This window comes from Octodon degus, unplaced genomic scaffold (assembly GCF_000260255.1).
Source record: "Octodon degus isolate 3935 unplaced genomic scaffold, OctDeg1.0 scaffold00037, whole genome shotgun sequence".
In the NCBI taxonomy this organism is placed as follows: domain Eukaryota; kingdom Metazoa; phylum Chordata; class Mammalia; order Rodentia; family Octodontidae; genus Octodon; species Octodon degus.
In genome coordinates this window covers 16,299,365-16,318,586 of record NW_004524613.1, presented here as the reverse complement: position 1 = coordinate 16,318,586, position 19,222 = coordinate 16,299,365, and the positions used below count along the sequence as shown (strand labels likewise).

At 44.8% G+C, this 19,222-nt stretch overlaps 1 protein-coding gene across 1 annotated transcript; it reads left to right on the top strand.

Moving 5' to 3' along the window:
• The first annotated feature begins 1,257 nt into the window (after positions 1 to 1,257).
• Kcns1 (potassium voltage-gated channel modifier subfamily S member 1) lies at positions 1,258 to 5,125 on the top strand. Its single transcript, XM_023714915.1, has 2 exons — positions 1,258 to 2,298; positions 4,610 to 5,125. The coding sequence occupies exons 1-2, from the start codon at positions 1,273 to 1,275 to the stop codon at positions 5,075 to 5,077; spliced, it is 1,494 nt and encodes a 497-aa protein (XP_023570683.1). The 5' UTR covers positions 1,258 to 1,272; the 3' UTR covers positions 5,078 to 5,125.
• The last annotated feature ends 14,097 nt before the right edge of the window (positions 5,126 to 19,222 follow it).

The following is a 19,222-nucleotide window of genomic DNA, read 5'->3' as shown; positions in this document are numbered from 1 at the left end:
TTTTTTTTTTTTTTGAAAGCTTAGGTTTAGAGAAGGGCACTTGGGCTCTGGGTTGACCCACACTCAATCCCAGTCCACACATGGAAGCAGGCACTACTAAACCAACACCAAGCTTTTTCCTGGGCCTGCCACATTTCTACCGCCACCAGCCGTGTGCATGTATCTAGGTCAGGAGTTGAGTTGCCAGCTCTCAGTTCCTACTCAGTCAAAGGACCCCATATTTCCTGAGTATCCACTAAAACAAAGCACTTTCCATAATCTACTTTAAACTTCCAGCTATCTTTGGGGGTAGGAGATATTCCTAATGTTTGCAGTGTGTAGACGACTGAGAGATATCTCACTCAAGGCCCCAGGTGAATGAAGAGTGAGGTGCAACCTAGGTTTAGCAAACTTGAGAAGACAGCAGCATATGTGGATAATTTAATGAACTCCTTCTGTAAATCAGGTCCCCCAAAGGCATTAAGTAACGTAATCATTTTAATAATGCTTCTATGGAGATTTTTTAAATTTCTATTTGACAGAGGTTTAGAGAGGTGATGGGATTTGCCCAAGGCCACACAAGAGGGCCAAGGTTCTGTCTTACACAGTTGAAACTCCCTCACTCTCAAATTTGACAACATGCCTTCTTAAAAGATCATTGACCCCAGGCTGGAGTTTCTGATTCAGCAAATCTAGGGTGGACTGTGAATCTGCGTCTTTGACAAATTTACAGGTGATACAGATGCTGTTGTCCAGGGAACACACTTTGAGAATCACTGGTCTCAACCGATTTTCTTAAAATCCTAGGTGGCAAGCGTTTCAACCCGCATTTGAAGAAAACTGAGGTTCAGCGTGCAGGCATGTCCAGAATCCCACAGTAGACATTTGATGTACCGAAACCCATGTTTGTCCATGAATAGGTGGAGCACCCTACATGAGCATCCTGCGGATCCCAAGCCATCCTGACCCTCTCTCGCTTTCACAATCTCTCCAGGTAGAGTTTCCCATTTGTTTTCCACTGGAGAAAATCAAATGGAAATGGGGAGGATCTGTGATTCCATCCAAGTCCCCCAGTTAAGGTCGGGCAATGTTCAAACCCAGGCCTGATTGAGTTCAGAGGGTGCCTGCCAGCTACTGGGCGCCCACTCCACAGCAGGCACTTCACACAGGGCCCCCAGAAATCCTGACTGGTGGATGGGGCCTCGGATTTTAACCTGGTCCTCCTGGAGGGCAGCCGGGAGCCCATCTCCATCACCGCCCCCTCCGGTGTCTGCAGGGCGACCCACTGTAGACATGGTGAGCGAGACCTCGGGGCCGAGCGCTGGGCTCCCCTGGCGGAGAAGGGACGAGGCGCTGCGCGTGAACGTGGGCGGCGTGCGGCGGCTGCTGAGCGCGCGCGCCCTGGCTCGCTTCCCCGGGACGCGGCTGGGCCGTCTGCGGGCCGCGGCGTCGGAGGAGCAGGCGCGACGCTTGTGCGACGACTACGACGCGGCGGCGCGTGAGTTCTACTTCGACCGGCACCCGGGCTTCTTCCTGGGCCTGCTGCATTTTTACCGCACCGGCCGCCTGCACGTCCTCGACGAGCTATGCGTCTTTGCCTTCTGCCAGGAGGTCGAATACTGGGGCCTGGGCGAGAACGCGCTGGCCACGTGCTGCCGCGCGCGCTACCTGGAGCGGCGCGTGGCAAGGCCGCGCGCCTGGGACGAGGACAGCGACACGCCGAGCAGCGTGGACCCGTGCCCCGACGAAATCTCGGACGTGCAGCGAGAACTGGCGCGCTACGGGGCTGCGCGCTGCGGCCGCCTGCGCCGCCGCCTGTGGCTCACCATGGAGAACCCCGGCTACTCGCTGCCCAGCAAGCTTTTCAGCTGCGTCTCCATCGGCGTGGTGCTCGCCTCCATCGCCGCCATGTGCATCCACAGCCTGCCCGAGTACCAGGCCCGTGAGGCGGCGGCCGCTGTAGCTGCGGTGGCCGCGGGCCGCAGCGCGGATGACGCGCGGGACGACCCAGTGCTGCGACGCCTCGAGTACTTCTGCATTGCCTGGTTCAGCTTCGAGGTGTCGTCGCGCCTCTTGCTGGCACCCAGCACGCGCAACTTCTTCTGCCACCCGCTCAACCTCATCGACATTGTGTCCGTGTTGCCCTTCTATCTCACGTTGTTGGCCGGTGTGGCGCTGGGTGACCAGGACAGCGGGAGTGGTGAGGAGCTCGGCGACCTGGGCAAGGTGGTGCAGGTGTTCCGCCTCATGCGAATCTTCCGCGTGCTCAAGTTGGCGCGCCACTCCACCGGACTGCGTTCCCTGGGTGCCACGCTCAAGGTAGGGAGTCTGAGGTCGGGTTGGGTGGGCAGAGGCGGGTATAGGCCCCCGGGGAAGTTGGGAAGTGGGTTTGCATTTTCTTTCTTTCTTTGTTTTTTTTTTTTTTTTTGGCAGAACCGGGGTCCTTGTGTTTGCCAGTCAAGCGCTTATCCTACTGAGCCATCTCCCCGGCCCCATAGTGAAGTGGGTTTGTAAGCCTGCTACAGCCAATAAACTGAATGCCATCTTTGGGTCCACACAGCGCTGGAGACCAGATGTATATATTACATCCAGTGTATTTCCCAAGGAGAAAACTGAGGTGTAACTTCACTTGTCTTTTTTTTTTTTTTTTTTTTTCAGATCCAGGGATTGAACTCAGACCCTTGCACTTGCCAGGGAAGCACTTATTCCACTGAGCCATCTCCCCGGCTCCTTTTTAAGCACTTTTGATATACCTGTCAAACATCAAATAATAGCTTTACAAAAATATACAAAGAAAGATATACAAAACAGGATGCTTACTTGCCCCACTGCTAAAGCCTTTCTTTTGGCTTTATCAGCGGGCAAAGATGGCCACGGGTCACCATTCATAGGCTCAGTCTAGGAATAGCCCTGAAGCTAACTCTGAGCAGAGAATTCTGTGCCAGTTTACATCCATTATCGATTCAGTCTATAAGACAACATCCTCAAGAAGGTGCCATTATTTATTTTCTTCCCGTAAATGAACATCCTGAGGTGGGAGGGCTGGGTTTTTAAAACTTAGTTGCAATTTATTGAGCATCATCTTTGTGCCAGGCCCTGCACCAGGGATGAAATTACAGTGGTTTGGAGAGGGAGGCAAGGTGAAGAGCTTGTACCCAGGCCTGGTAGGAGACTAGGCTGAGTGCTGGCACAAGGGCACAGAGAGGAGACACCAAGAAATGAGGTTGAACATGCGAGTGGGTCAGGTGCTGAAGCGCATGAACTCTGGCTCACAGTGTTTCACTTTATCCCCAAAACATCAGGGATCTAGTGATGTTTAAGGAGAGGCAAGTACTGTCATTAAGGTGTAGGGACTAAGGTTCCAGAAGTGGCAGGACTTGTCAGAGGCTTTCAGGAAACTGTAGTCTTTCCCACAAAGCTCCATGCGGCCCTACAAAGGGTCCCCAGAAGGTGCCTTTAGTAAAGCATGTTGTGTGCCCTTATGGCAAGTAGCCAAGATACTGCATGCCAGCAGATGATCTGTGCAGCAGATACAGAGAATTCTGTTCGTCAGATCCCCTGAGTTCATCAGCTCTCTAAGGAAGATCCCTCTGCCCCAGAATCCTGCCTTGCCTCCACTGTGCAAAGAATCAGGGCTTGAGGCTGCCGTACTACCCTTGTGTGCAGGGAGGAAGAAGAGTAAAGATCGGAACTGTTAGGATCAACATACTAACATCGTGTTGATCCTAAAACCTTTGCCACTCCAAGTGAAGCCCAGACCACCAAAGGCTTTCTCAACACCTGGAAGCTGCCAGAAAGCCAGGATCTTTGGCCCTACCCCAGACCCACTTGGTTGGGTTCTGCCTTTTAAGCAAGATCCCTATGTAATTCCTCCACATATTATAGTTAGAGAGACTAAAGGTTCTCAGCCTAGCACTAGAGACATTTGGGGCCAGATCATTCTGTATTGTGGGGCCTATCTTTTGCATTGCAGGGTATTAACAGCATGTCCCCAGCATCTACCTACTAGATACCAGTAGCACATTATACCAGTTATGACAACCTAAAAAGTCTATGGACATTATCAAATGTCCCTGGGATAGCAAAACTTCCCTATTTGAGAACTACTTCCCTGGAGCTTGGCCTCAGGGGCAAAGCAGTGTATACCCGCCCCCCCCAAACAATGTGTCTAGGGAGGTTAAATCCTCTCAATTTCCTTGAAGGGCATAAAGTGTATTTGTTTTGTCAGAAATAATGACAGATCTATCATAGAGTACCTGAAACCAAGTCTTTGAATTATGAAATGTGAATGATGGTTCTTGTGATTCTGTAGCAGTATAAAAATCACAGGCTTTTCTGTCATTGGCTGATGTTACCAGGATCCCTGAGTTAGAGGAAACAGATGTGACCTGGCAGGCATGTTGGACAGCAGAAATTAGGCCTGTGATCCCAGGAAGTTTTGTTACCTGCTGTAGTTGGGAGATCTTAGTTTGGAGCGAGGGCACCCAGGTCTTGGTATCAGCTCTACCTTTCTGTGTGACTTTGGACCGAGCTATTATACTCTGTGGCCCGAAGTGATTTCCCCCATATGCCTACTGCCAGTTCTGTAAGCCCACCTACGTGTGACTTGGGTTCCTTCCTTTTCTTCCAGCACAGCTACCGTGAGGTGGGCATCTTGCTGCTGTACCTGGCCGTGGGTGTGTCGGTGTTCTCCGGTGTGGCTTACACAGCCGAAGAGCAGAACATAGGTTTTCACACCATCCCAGCCTGCTGGTGGTGGGGCACTGTGAGCATGACCACTGTGGGCTACGGGGATGTGGTGCCAGAGACAGTGGCTGGCAAGCTGGCAGCCTCTGGCTGCATCCTAGGGGGCATTCTGGTGGTGGCACTCCCCATCACCATCATCTTCAACAAGTTCTCCCATTTCTACCGGCGCCAGAAGGCTCTGGAGGCGGCTGTGCGCAACAGTGGCCACCGAGAGTTTGAGGACTTGCTGAGCAGCGTGGACGGAGTGTCAGAGGCATCTCTGGAGACATCCCGAGACACCTCTCAGGAGGGACGGTCTGTAGACCTGGAGACCCAGGCCCAGAGTGAGCCTCCAAATACTCAGAGTTATTAAAAATTAAGGTCTCTGCATTCTCTTCCACCCCAAGTCAGCTGAATCACAGCAAATGCTTCCCCCTGCTTAAGCTCTGGTGGGAGTGAGCCTCTTGGGACCACTCCTACTGGCCTGAGAAGTGAGGCCCAGCAGCCACCCACACTTTCCTCCAAATGCCCAGAGCAGAGATTGCTGCCCTGTGCTCTATGAGTCCACGGAACAACTTGGACACTTTTACCAGCCAGCCTCCAAGCTACTAGTAAAGCAGAGGTGGAAAGAAGAAGGATGCTAATGATTCTGAGCATTTTCTGTTTATTCCCCATATTTGGCCAGGTGTTGGAAGATGACAGTCTCAAGCCGGGCATAGTGGTACACAACTGTCATCCGAGTATTTGAGAGCTGAAGTAGGGCTACAAGTTCAAAGCAAGCCTAGAAAACTTTTTTTTTTTTTAAAGGAACTTGCTTTTTTAATTTTTTGCGGAACCGGGGATTGAACTCAGGCCCTACCACTTGCCAGGGAAGTGCTTATTCCACTGAGCCATCTCCCCTAGAAAACTTAATGAATGCCTGTCTTAAAATAAAATTTGTGAAAAGCACTGCGGATGCACTGAATGGCAGAGTGCTTGCCTAAGATATATACCCCTAGTACCACAAGAAAAAAAAATATCGCCAATTCACAGAAGTGGAAACTGAAGCTCTGAAACAATGAGTCATATAAGAGTCTCCGGACAAGACTGTAGAATCTGGTCTGGAATGCATGGTTGTGGTTTGCCAAGACACATTCCATCCACTATTTCTCTCTCTTACCTTCACCAAGTTTGCGTGTGGTTTTAGCAGTGAGTGAATCCACAAACCTGAATGATGGAGTGAGACCTCTGTCAGAGTTAGGAAGAGGAGCAGAAAGGATTCGAACATAGGAGCTCGGGACCTCAGCTCTAGTTCTTTTCTGGGAGCTTCTGGAAGGAGTCAAAGATGAGTCCTGGGAGGATGGAAAAGGAAGCTGCCTCTTTAGTTCACATGCAGAATTTCTTGAGAAATGATCTTTTGCACCTTCATCTAAGGCCCAGTCGAGACACTGAAAATCTGAAAGGCCTTGGCCTGAGGTCCAGACTCAGTTCTGGATTGGCTTGTGTGAAGCAGCTAACCACTAACCCCTTTCCAGACCTCAGCCCACCTACCAAATGGTCACAATCTATGCTCCAGAGGGAAATGAAAAAGCTAAATGGGGCAGAGGAGGCACTGACTTAAAGACAGCGCAGCTCTGAAATGCTAGGGGCAGGGGCCGCCATGTATGTGCCCCCTTCTGGCAGTTCCCTTATACCACCACAGAGACACTAGCCCTACCCTGAGCAGCCATCCAGGCAAATGCTGGAGACTCCGATCCCTGTTGGCTAGCTTCAGTCATGCCACCCTTGCTGCTAGTAAATCTGTAGTACTCCCGTACTAAAGTTTCTGCCCGTGTGCTGAAAAAGTCAGGAAGGGTCCCCAGGGCCCTTTTCACATAGCATGATTAGAGCATTCGTGACCAAGCATGATCCTCATGCATGCTTGGAGCCCAGTAGGCATTTAGTACATTTTGAGTAGATTAACTGATTCCTGTAGTCCACTGTGTGCCAAGCACTGAAGGGGAAGAAGAAATGCCCAGAGAGAATCTGAAAAAGCCCTCTGCCTCTCCTGGCCCTAAAAGCTTGGTTTTTGAGCCTTTACAGTGGCTCTCTTATACATTCTTCACTTAATCATTCAAGAAATCTCTCTTGGAAGTCATAAGCATGGACTTCACATGTGGCTGGCTGACATGCTTTTGTTCAGCTGAACAGTCATTTTAAGACTTCTAAACTGGGGCTGAGGCATACAGTCTCCAGTTCACCATACCACCCCTCCCTGATCCCATACACACACATCACACATGCTGCAGCTACTGGGTTACGACCAGTATCACAGATTGATTTTACCCACTGAGCCTCTGATTTACTGACAGCTTGCTAGCTTCAAAAAATACAGTGGACAAAATATATATCCTTATATTCATTAAGTTTCTCAGACTAGTGGGGAAGACAGGCACTAATACAAGAATCACAGGTATAGGGGGGCCAAGGAGATAGCTCAGTGGCATAAGCACCTGCCTGGCAAGTGCAATGTCGTGAGTTCGATCCCTGGTACCACCAAAAAAAAGAATCACAGGTACATAGAATAGTGAGCTCTACTAAGCACAGAGGGCTAACTATATGCATATAGAATATACCAGGGTCCCTTCCCTGAGATAATCAGAGACCATTTTCCTGAGAAAGTGACATCATAAAGACAAACAGCTAAATAGACAAAGGGGGTCCCGGGATGAGTATTCCAAGCATTAGCAGAAATACAAGTGAAAGTCTTATGTTTCACAGGACCTACTACAGTTGATGGCAAACCTTTTAGAGCTTTCAGTGATAATAAACAGCCTACTGCAACGTGCATGCCATAGGTTTGCCATTACTTCTACTGTGTAGTCGGCCCCCAACATGCCTGCAGATTCCAACACTCCAGATTGGAGCTGCAGCAGGAACTAAGCCAGAGGGACTCTTAGGAACTTAACACATTCACTTCTTACTATCTGGGCCCAGCTTCAGGGCCAACAATCCATGTGTGCATGCATCACTCCTATAGTGTTACCTAACACATGAAGAATCCAGATGATTTCCAGACTTTATGACCTCACAAATAGTTGATGTGGTGACACCTCAGGACAAAGCTCTGGACTGAGTCGACCACAGGTTGTGCATCATCCTGAAAGAAATGCAATAGGTCACCCCCACTCTGACATATCAGTGAAAGCATTATGCAAATAAAGAGCTGTACCTCAAGACCTTCATGCAGCTGGTTTTCTGATGTGTTCTCTGATTGGGATGGATGGGTGATATATAAGGAGTAATGTGGAATCCATGGTGTCTTGTTCGGGCCTTAAATTTGGCACAGGCTCTATCTATGATAATGCCAGTCAGGACAGGTTGCAAGTGACAGGAATCTAGTTGGAAAAATCTTGGCCCAAAAAGGTCATTCAGGCAGGAGGATTTCAAGTTTGAGGCTTGTCTGGGCAATGTACTGTCTTAGTAAACCCCTGTCTCAAAAAGGTATAAAAGAGCTGGGGATGTAGCTCAGTGTGAAGGCCCTGGGTTCAACTCCTAGTATGAAAAAAATAGTATTTATTTAGATTAAATGATGAACATGATGACATTTTTAGTTTTTTTTGGTGGAACCAGGGATTGAACTCAGACCCTTGTGCTTGCCAGGGAAGCACTTATTCCACTGAGCCATTTCCCTGGCCCGATGAACATGATGAATAACTGTTACAATCAATGGTTTTTGATTGCAAGCAACAGAAACTTTAAGCAAAAAATGACTTTACTGGAAGGTATATTCTTTTCTAGTGGCTGCCATAACAAATTGCCACAGAATACGTGGCTTAGGGGCTGGGGAGATGGCTCAGTGGAATAAGTGCTTCCCTGACAAGCACAGGGCCTGGGTTCAATCCCTGGTTCTGAAAAAACCAAACCAAAACAAACAAACAAACAAACAAACAAAAAAAACGTGGCTTAAAATATCAGAAATTTATTCTTATAATTCTGGAGGTCAGAAATCCAAAATGAAGATGTCAGCAGGGCCATAGTCCCTCTAAGAGCTGTAGGGAATAATCTCAGGCCTCTCTGCCTCTTGGCATTCCTTGGTCTTCCTGGGCTTGTGCCTGTGTCACTCTAGTCTGTCTTTGGCATCATAGCCCATTCCCATTATGGTCACAAGACTGCAACTGGCATTTGTAACATCCCTTCAGTGCTATCGGATTCCTCCTCAAGGGCAAGTAGAATATCCTTCAAGCAAAGGCCTTCAGATCAGTGAACTCAAGCCTGTGTGTCAAATGATGATTCCTAACTCTCACAGTGGCTCAAGTCAGGAATTTTTGCTAGAGCTAGAGTGTTTCAGGGTTTGTTTTCTTCATTTTGTTTTTTCTTAAGTTTTATTGCTTATGCAAACAAGGAAGACTCCAGTGGGTTGCATCTGATTTAATCTTTTAGAGCCACTCTACACCATGAGCTCTTGACTCATTCACAGCCTGCTAAATGCCATGACCCTATCCACTTCTGAGGATGAAGTACTAGCGCCCAACCTCCTGCATCTGTGTTTTCTTCCTCTCCTCTGATCTCAGGGAACTCATTTCAAATTACAGCTCTTCTAGCCAGCACTCTTGATCTCAGCTTTCTTCAAAACAAGGGTAAAAATTGTGCTGGGTTCAATGGAAGCCAGTGAGTTATTTGGGGTGAGGAGGCACAAAATAGATCCAATCCAGCATCCTGTCTTTAGAAATCTTTTATTCCCTTCCGCTGCTTGATGCCTAAGGATCTGGGCCCTGTGAGTTCCATGTCACATGGGCCAGCATTTGGTTTCAATTGGCATTAGCCAGTTTATCCCACTGTGAGAGCCCAGCCAGTTCCTGGAGTTAGCACAGAGAAGGCAGACTGTCTGCTAAATGCATTCATGTCCAGGGGATCAGTCTGATCCAAAATTCTATTTCCCTTCGCTTGATCAAACACCACAAAAATCCATTCCTACAAATATTGGTCAAATTTCTGATGGTATCAATTAGCAAGTTTCTACAGTTCTAGATGGGCCCCAGAGTCTTTCCTGCTCGTTTTACTTTTCCCCGCTCCAGGCCAAACTGATCTTTCCCTTCCAACTAAGTAGCCTTGAGAAGTGGGGCAAGCAGAAAGCTGTATGCTTTCACAGGTATGGCTGTGAGCAGCCTGCACCGGTTTTAGACAGCCTTGAGTTTTTTTTCTGCATCCTCGTACAGCCGTTCTCATCATCAGAATCCCACTCTGTCAATATGAAGTGGTAATTTAGTCACCTACATAATCAGTAACCAACTTTGGTATTTGAAGAACTCAGCCCTACAGCAAGCCCTAAATGATTCTTTCACCATGGCCAAATTCTGTTCTTTACACATACACAAATTCTCTACATTTCTTTTTGTCCCCAAAAGTAACAATTACAATATTATTCTATGTGGTCTCAAACAAAACATTCTATTACATGAGCCAGCATTCCTCCATTCCTTAAAATTGAATTGTGCTAGGTGGCTATGTCTTCTCTAAGAACCACACCCTCAATGCTCAAATGATATCACGGGATGCAAGAAATAGTTCTTTGCCATTGCACACCAGTCTGATGATCTCCACAGACATGAGGAACAGTCTCACTGTGTTTTGCCCCATCACCACCCAATAATTTTGAATACCCTACAATTACTGGAGGATATATTTCCTACAACTCTAGTTTTAGTTTCTGATGTTAGGAATGTTGGGCTACAAACAACAAAATGACTGCACTGAACAGATCCTGGAAAAGATCAAAATAATTAAACAGACTGAAAAAGAAATGAAGGCAACACAGAGATTTAAATACTGTAGTTAGAATCAATAAATCATCTCTTTAGGATACTGTTAGTGAAATATCTGAGCAACACTCAACTCCATTTTATGTATCACTCTTCTAAAACTGAACACTTGAGGGAGGGAGGAAAGGCACCATCACATTCCTGCCAAATACTGATGGCAGAGTGTAATTCCCTAAGGAGAAGTAAAATGCTTTCATTAGAACAAGGAGAAGGGATCCCGGGAAGGCAAAAGCAATAAATAACTTTTACAGTACCACTGGGTGAGAATGGCAGCAAGGTGCATGGGTTCAGCAAGAAAAACCAAAAACGAAGGGATAGAGACAGAGTAATGTTTGCACTACGTGGTAGACAGCAAAGTTACCAACATCTAACTACGTATTGCGTAGCATCCCCCCTACAGAACTCTTCCCAGTTCCAGTCTGAAAAAAGAAAATCAATGATTGGCTCAGCTCCGGCAAGGTGATTCAATCACTAAAAGGGTTGGCATAGAGCTTGAGTCGATAACTTGGCAGCTGTCATGTGAACCCATAGTTGTTAGGAGTGTAAAACAGTTCCATGAAGAGTGCTGGACACACCCACAATTACCCCTTACAATCTTACTTTCTCAGGCCTCAATTTAATATCCTATGAAATGGAGAGATGTCCAGAAACTTTCAGGAGTAATTGGGACCCTGGGCTTAAAGCATACAAATCAGAATGCCTAGGGCTCTAGAATGTGGTGTGCTTGTAGTTAACGGTGGGGACACTTGGGTAGTTTCTATTTGCTGTGACTTGGCATGAGGACTTTCCTGGTGGGTGAAACATAATGTTCTTTATGATCAGATATAAAATGTTCTATTCCTCTGCCGCATATTATACATTCGAGAACAGATCCATCCAAGTCACACAAGAAGCTGACACCAGTCCTGAGAAGCTTTGTGTGAGAAATTTTTAGCTCCAGTAAGAGCAGCAGGGTGTTCACATTGGAAAACAGATGTCGAGAAAATCATTTTGACCCAAGGTAGTTTCTGAGGCTCCCAAGAGTGAAGATAGCTCAGCAAACAATAACAGCCACCCTTCACTTGCTTATGGCACTCTAATTTACAAAGTGTTTCATTCACTATTTCATTCACTCCTTACACTAATCACATAAGACAATAGGAGCAATAATAAAATAGTGTCACCATTATTGAAGAGTTGAGAAAACTAAGGCCCATAGTTAAAAAGGAGTGGTCAGAGATTCAGAGTCAGGCTTCCTGACACTGGATTATACTCCTTTCAACCACTAATTTCTACCACTACTCTTTGTTTGGCAAACACCTCCTTGGGGACCAGTGAAGGGAAGTGGCTTTGAAATGTAGGTCCTATAATGAGGTCACAGACCTGGTATGTCAGGGCAGCTAGACTTTGTGACTGAGGGGAGAATTCTGTAGGAAGCTTAGTAAACTGAGCAATTAACATTTGAGAAGAAATGATTTTTAGAATCCTGTTTGACAGGAAGAGGACAGGACCGATGTAGACTGATGTTTGGCTAAGTCCTTGTTCAGAAGGCCTGGGTTCAGAGTCCTCAGGAAATTCAAAGGAGAGGAGGGACTGCACACAGTTCAGCTTGAAAGTCAGGCCTGTCTTCATATAGTAGCCCTAGCACTTGTGACTTGAATTGGACCTGCTCGCCTCTAAGGGGACTGATGTGTCTGTGTTCATGCAACCATCCCCCGGGTCATCATGGTGGGGAATCAGCTGGCGAGCGGATCCCAGAACCAACAATGAGCCACTCCTAGATTGACTTCCATCTTCTGCCTCGTTAACCCTCAACTTTCTCTTGTTTTTCACATGTGAGCCCCCATAAAAACGCCACCCCCAATACAGCCTGATAAATTCTTTTGTGGCCTAGTAAGTTCTTTTCTGGCCTGCTTCCTCCCCAAAGATCCCTGCTTCTCTTCAGCAGCACTTTGTGCGCTGAGCATCCTTCGCACAAGAGGAAGGAACTTTACATCTCCATCTCCGGAGAAACCACCAACATCTAATGCCCTCCCTGAAGGAATCCCTCACTTACAAGAGACAGAAACTCAACAAAAGGGCTTAAATATGGGGCGTCCAAAGGTTCAGCTGAGGTCACCATTTCTTCTTGCTTGTCCCTCTGCTCTGCCTCTCCTGTGCTGGCTTCATTCTCAGGCAGTGAGTTTATTTTTTTAAAAAATTATTTGATGAGAGGATGCCCTGTAGAATATGGTTGAGGGCAGATGGACTTGGGCTTAAACCACTGGTACTTGAGATGCTGGTTAGGTTTCTTTGCCCCTCTGAACCTATTTCTACTTGCATCTCTGAGTGTTGATGCTAACTTGCAAATGATATGCCTCGAACTATAAATGCCAAATGTTAAACAAAAAAATGCACGTGGAGGAAAGAAATCAGCATCCTCCTCCAGTGGTCTTATTTTCCTCAGAGAGGTAAAGCAACTCTGAGCAGAGGTTGTAGTTTGCTTCTCTCCGGATTGCAAACCTGACTCGCTGCTATACTCAGAATGAACACTGGGGTTTGAGTCTGGAGCTGACACTGCCAAATCTTGGGCCTCAGTGGATCATTCACCAAACCAAGATGCTGAGGCAAATGCCAGTGGACTAAGAAGAGCCACCCCTTCCTTATATTTGGCCATAGCTGGGTAGTTTCTATCCATGACCTCAGAGGCTTGCAGAGAGAAGCCATTGGAGTGCCTTTTTTTACTCAAGTGTAAAATAAACACAAGAGAAAAAGACTCTTAAGAGATCACCTCAGTGAATTTTGTCCATGTGAGCAACCCATAATGAGCAACCAAAGAATTAGAACTTGATGACCACCCAAGAAATCCAAGAAGTCCTCCTTCTGCTCCCGGCAGGTGCCTACCTGGCAATCTCGAGGTGAGTTCCTGGCCTCAGACATCGATTAGCTTGCCTTGGTTTTGAATTTTATATAAATAGAATTATACATTAAATATTCTCTTTGCGTCACTGGCATTTTTTATTGTGGTAAGCTAGAAACTTCTTCAGTAAATCCCTGTAAGTGTAGAGTTCAGTAGCATTAAGTACATTTACATTACGGTCCAAGCATCACAATCATCCAACTCTAGAACTTTTGTATCTTCCCAACCTGGACACTCTATTAAACACTAATTCCTCTTTCTTCCTTTCCATTGGCAACCACCAGTCTACATTCTATTTGACTATTCTAGGTATCTTATATTTATAAGTAGGATCATTGGTTTAAACCAATTGCAGAAGGACAAGGCTGCAATTGGTTTAACCATTAGCATATGTCTTCAAGGCCATGTGTCACAACATTCCTTATAAGAACTTAATAATTCCATCAATGTCTGGCTTAATTCTGATATTTGACTCAGCTATACTGATATATGTAGCGAGAAAATGGCCAGCCCACATACAAAAGTGGAACTCTGACCCACAAGCTGCAGCAACCCGCCCAGTAAACCAACCCCATATCCACAGTGAACATCCCAGGAAGCCAGGCTGCTATTGGTCAGACTTGCAGGAAACCAGGTTGCTATCTTGGGTGACAATTGAGGAACTCAAATAACAATTTCCATGATTGGTCCAATCCAATATGGACAGGATTTAATAATTGATAGCTTTCTAAATATTTGTTCCTACTTCTGATTTCTTTTTTAAAAGGTTTATTTGGTACATGGTCTTGCTACACTCCTGGGCATCCATGAGCCATGTGTTTCCTTCTCTTGTAGTATTTCCATTGTTGTGTGCTTTGGGGTTTGACAGACTCCCTAGGTGCCCCACAAGGGCTGTCTCTCATGTATCTTTAGGTTGCTGACAACTAGCTTGGCCCCTCACACACAGCAGGTGCCTAGCAAAATTCTACCCAGCTGTGTTCCAGCTTTGTCTTTGTGTGTGTGTGTGTGTGTGTGTGTGTGTGTGTGTGTGTCCCAGCTTTGGACTCTAGAATATACACAGAATATAATCAGCACCACAGAGGTTCACACCATTAAGCAGGCATGTATTTAGGACTTCACTTTTAAAGACAGGAGATCTTATTATTACCCTACAACATATGCAGTTGGGTTTAACCTATCTGTCTGAATATCAAACATCTTAGACATAACATGGAACAGGTATTTGCCATCAAGTATTGATATGTTAAACTTTAAGTCCCTGCAGCATACAAAGACAAAAATTTTTAAAAACTTGAAAAAAATATGAATAAACAATTACATAATTTTACACAGAAATTAAGAAATCTAACCATATACAGCATTGTAGCAGGACTATCCTGAATAAGCTTCTCTTCTGGAGGGTTAACAATCTAAGTTTGCAGACCAAAAATCAGAGAAAAAGAAGGGCTGCAAGGATAGCCAACATCTTGCCCCTGCCTTTCAAGGTCAGTGAGGACTCAGGACATAGGAGAACCTATACTGTAACATTATGTAACTCAGTTGTGTCCCAAATTTTCTGATCAAGGAGATTCTGCGGCCACAGAGGAATGTGATCGATGATGTAGTGTGCCTTATGAGAGTTATATAGAGAGAAAGCATTCTCTCAGGCTTTCACAGAGAGCAAGTTGGTCAAGCAATGGCTGTGACTCATCCACATGGCTGACACTCACAAAGGATCTACAAACTGTGGTACAGGGTTTTAGGTTAAAGCCTGAGGGGATTTGACTGACTTTATCAGATACAAAAGTTACATTTTTTGTTATATATGTCTTGCTTTATCTTGGTCTTAACCATCAAGCAGAAATGTATGAAAACAAAGTATAAAAAGTAACCCCACATTAATATCCTGAGCTGTAAAAAGCTCAAGTCAATGACTTTGGACACTGCCAGTCTTACGGAAAACTCACTACTATTATGGACTACTGGACTATATTGGGAGATTCTGCTGAATTCAAGCACCTATAATATTTAAATGACAATGGAATGCCCATCTCTGACAAAACTAACCAAAAAAGTGAGATAGAAATGAACGACCCTTTTGTATCTGTATACTCAAAATAGGACAGATATACAGCTCCATTCTCTTAATTCAATGAATAGAGAGGTTATAATAGTGTTTGAGACAGGATATCATGTCTGCATCTTGTACGATGAATAATCACTAAGACAGCAATATGCAATGTATTAATTATTGAAAATGTGCCAGTAATCGGTTGTGAAACTGTCTCATTGATATTTCTCAATAAAATTATTTTTAAAAAAAAGACAAGAGATCTGTGGTCCAATGGACAGTTTATTTAAAACAAAGGTTGACAGAGTGTAGGAAGAAAGAGGAGAGAGAACAACAAATCTAACATAAAAGTATATAGGAAGCGTCTCAAATTTTTTTAAAAAAAGAAAATAAAAGGCAATGGAGGAAGCTATGTCTCAAACATATACAAACTGCTGACCCCAAAGGATTATTTACATCTAGACCTTACAAAATAGCTTTTCAAGTCAGCACTTAAGCCAGTGTTATTAGTTTTTGTTACAAAAAAATTAAAGCTACAAACTTCACATTTTAAACTGTACAACAGCATTTAAGATTTTTATCTTTAAATCCAAGTTCATCTGAGTGCAAGCTGGTGAGTTTTTTTCCAAATACACACAAGAACATGGGTTCCAAAGACAATGAAAGCAACCCTGATGAAACATAAACCTACTGCTAAGGAAGCACAGGATGCAGTGGGGAGTCTGGATTGGGCAGGAATGATCCTCCCATAAAGAAGGAGCTGCAATCTTTAGAGGCAACATGGTATGTTAGAAAGGACACTGGATAAGAACCAGAAAACCTGGATGTAAACCTGGCTCTCCTAGATTATAGTGACACAGCCTTGAGCTACACACTTTACCTCTCTGAGCCTCAGTTTCATCCTCTGTAAAATGAGGAGAGTATTAACTGTATCTCAAAGCTATTAAGTTTCTGTAGATAAAGGACTGCTAGGAGTGTCTATTTCTCTTTGTGCTTTGGTACTTTGTAATTTTCCAGGAATTTGTCCACTTCATTTAAACTGCTGAATGTATTAGCAGAAACTTGTTCATGAGATTCTGTTGTTAGCCTTTTAATATTTACAGGATCCATGGTGATGCCATCTCTTACTTCTGATACCAGACTGAGCTAATGAGTTTTATAAACGGTATAATAAATTTCTGACATCTGGTAGGGTGCTAATGAATAGTTTTCTGGTTTGAATCTACAGTTTCAAAGAATAAAGTCTACAGCTCATAAACTGCTTCAGAATAGCAGATCTGTATATTAGCTCATTTGTGCTATATATCCTTCCACCCAACCATCCTTCTCCTTCTGCCAATTTTTCATCCATCCTATTCTTAGTTGGGCAAAGGAATAAAAACAGAAACATGCTTCAAATTTACTAACAGGAGAGCAATTAAGGTATTTTTAGAGACAGATTTTTAGAGACAGGAGCTGCAATCTTGGTGTGGGTGTGGGTCATGGTTTCTTAGAAGTGCAGAGCCTCAGAGTTCTTTCGAAGCATGAGACACAATATGCTCAAGCTCAATGAAAACTAAAATACCTTGAATTTAGTATTCAAGGAAAAAATAACGAGGGCTTGCTCCTCTGCCTTTCTTTCACTAGAAAACAAATATATCTTGCCAAGAATTTTATCTGATCCAAAACAGTTTGACTTCTGGCCAAAAGGCTCTGCCTAGCTAGACTCATGAGCAACGACTTGCTGAACCCGTATGCTGGGTTTACACACGCTTAAAACAAAATAACCTTCAGATCAAGGTTCACAGCCCAAGAATATTTATGGAGAAAAACTGAGTTTTCTTTCACTTGGATTTCTTAGGAAAGAAAAAGACTTTCTTCTCTGGACCCTTTGTTTAAAGAGAAAAGAGACTAAGACAGAACTGCTAGCACAGCAAGTGATGCGGGGTGTGTATGCCTGGTTTTTACAATTTACTTGGCTATCAGACCTATTAATTCAGCTGTTTTCCAACATAAAAATGCCACACAGAATTAGCCTATGTGAGAAAAGATGGTCATTTCATTTAAAATAGACTTGTGACTTTCCTTTTCTCTGTCAGGAATGTCTAGCATTTTGGCTTGCCTGGGCCACACTGAGTAAAACATCCTGGACCACATAAAAATATAAAAGACAGTTGGTGTAGGTAAGTTCCTCTTTGTTTTTATGTCTGTTACATCTGAAGGCTGCAGGTCAGACATGGCTGCACATGGTTCCACAGAGTAATGCTCATCCTAATTCTACTACTCACTAGCTGCACTGCCCTGGAAAGGAACAAATCTCCAAATCCATTTTCCTATCTATGAAATGAAGGTAAGATACTCAATTTACAGGACTCTTAGGAAATTTGAAGTCCACCGAGCCCAAGGGTTGGTCTATAATAGGTGGTCAATAAATGCTAACTGCTAATTTATTACTCCCTCAAGATCCTCAACTTGTTCTCTGTTTCCTTTATCTACTATGTAGCTACTTCACTGGCTGAGCCCTCAAGACCAGTTACCTTTTGCATTTTTTAAAAGCTGCTTTAATTATAAAGAATAGAATCTGATCACAGAAGAACAACTAACCCTGTCTTTTTGTTGATTCTCAGGTTTAGGGAGCAAAAGTATTTATGGAGTCAAATTACAATATTCTTTGGTGCAACCTAGTCATGGCTCCCCTATATGAAGGAAGACATCAGAATTAAATAAAAAGACATTTGTCTTTTCCAATCGTGTTCTCTTTTTCTGTGGATCTGAGTGTGGCTCTGGGCCAAAGTTGCCAAAAGATGTGCAAAGCCCTCTGCTGTGCTTTGGGCCCTAAATCTGCCTCCATGGGTGCTTGCCTGCTACTGGGTAGCCACGGCAGACCTCACAGACTCACTGATAGTTTTCTTTGGGCAATCTTTTCATAGCCAGGTCTAAAAAGAAGCAAGGCAGCAGCAGGTTTCTATCAGCTGGGATCCCTGGGACAACTTAACCCAAATGGACACAAATCTCTTTCCTCAGGGAACAGGCTGCTTGGTTCAGTATCCCAGGAGTGGAGCCCTGAGTTCTAATCCCTGCTCCCACTGTAACCTGGCAGAACATGATTATGGGCCCTTCTAACTCTGGCATTCTATATGCTCACAATGAGCATCCTGGAGTATTCATTTTTACTTCCAGACCCCTTAACAGCAAAATAAAAAAGACCACAGTCACATATTTGAATGTAGATTTAAAAAAAAGAAAAGCAATGCCCTGTACCCTCATCCTTAAGGAATGCCGAGCAAAATGCCACTTGTGTAATTTTCACACGAACAAGGAGAGCTTCAAAATCCCTTTCCTTTTGTGGACTGAACACAACCCTGTGTTTGCTGAGAGTTCCTGGTTGGCCTGTCCCTGCACCAGATCACCTCTCCTCTTAAGGCACTGAGAAACATCTGTGATGGGACTTCAGGCAGCTGTCAGAATGGAAATGGATGGAAGACACTGAAACAGTAAAGGTCAATTTGCAGAAAGGGTACTAGGCTTCTCTTGGGACTCAAAGACCAAACACAAATTCTCAAGGTGTTCTGAGCATCACTGTCAGCTCCAAAAGCCAGTGATGAACACACAGGGCTGAAACCATGGTGGAAACGAAGCCTGATTTTTAAACACAGCCCTACATAGGGTAAGGTTGGCTCCTGGGATTCAGTGACCCCCAACAGGTTGCCGATGTCCTCAGCCCCCATGTTCCACAGTACCAAAATCTTACAGAAAAGAGACAAACTGTTCAAAACTGTACCTGTACAGAGATGCCACCACACCAAGTGGGGAATCTATAATTTATATATA

Excerpts from the sequence above, each read along its gene's own strand:
- Kcns1 (XM_023714915.1), top strand. The coding sequence starts at position 1,273 with ATGGTGAGCGAGACCTCGGGGCCGAGCGCTGGGCTCCCCTGGCGGAGA. Across the intron at positions 2,299-4,609 it reads CCCTGGGTGCCACGCTCAAG|CACAGCTACCGTGAGGTGGG; the intron begins GTAGGGAGTCTG and ends CTTTTCTTCCAG.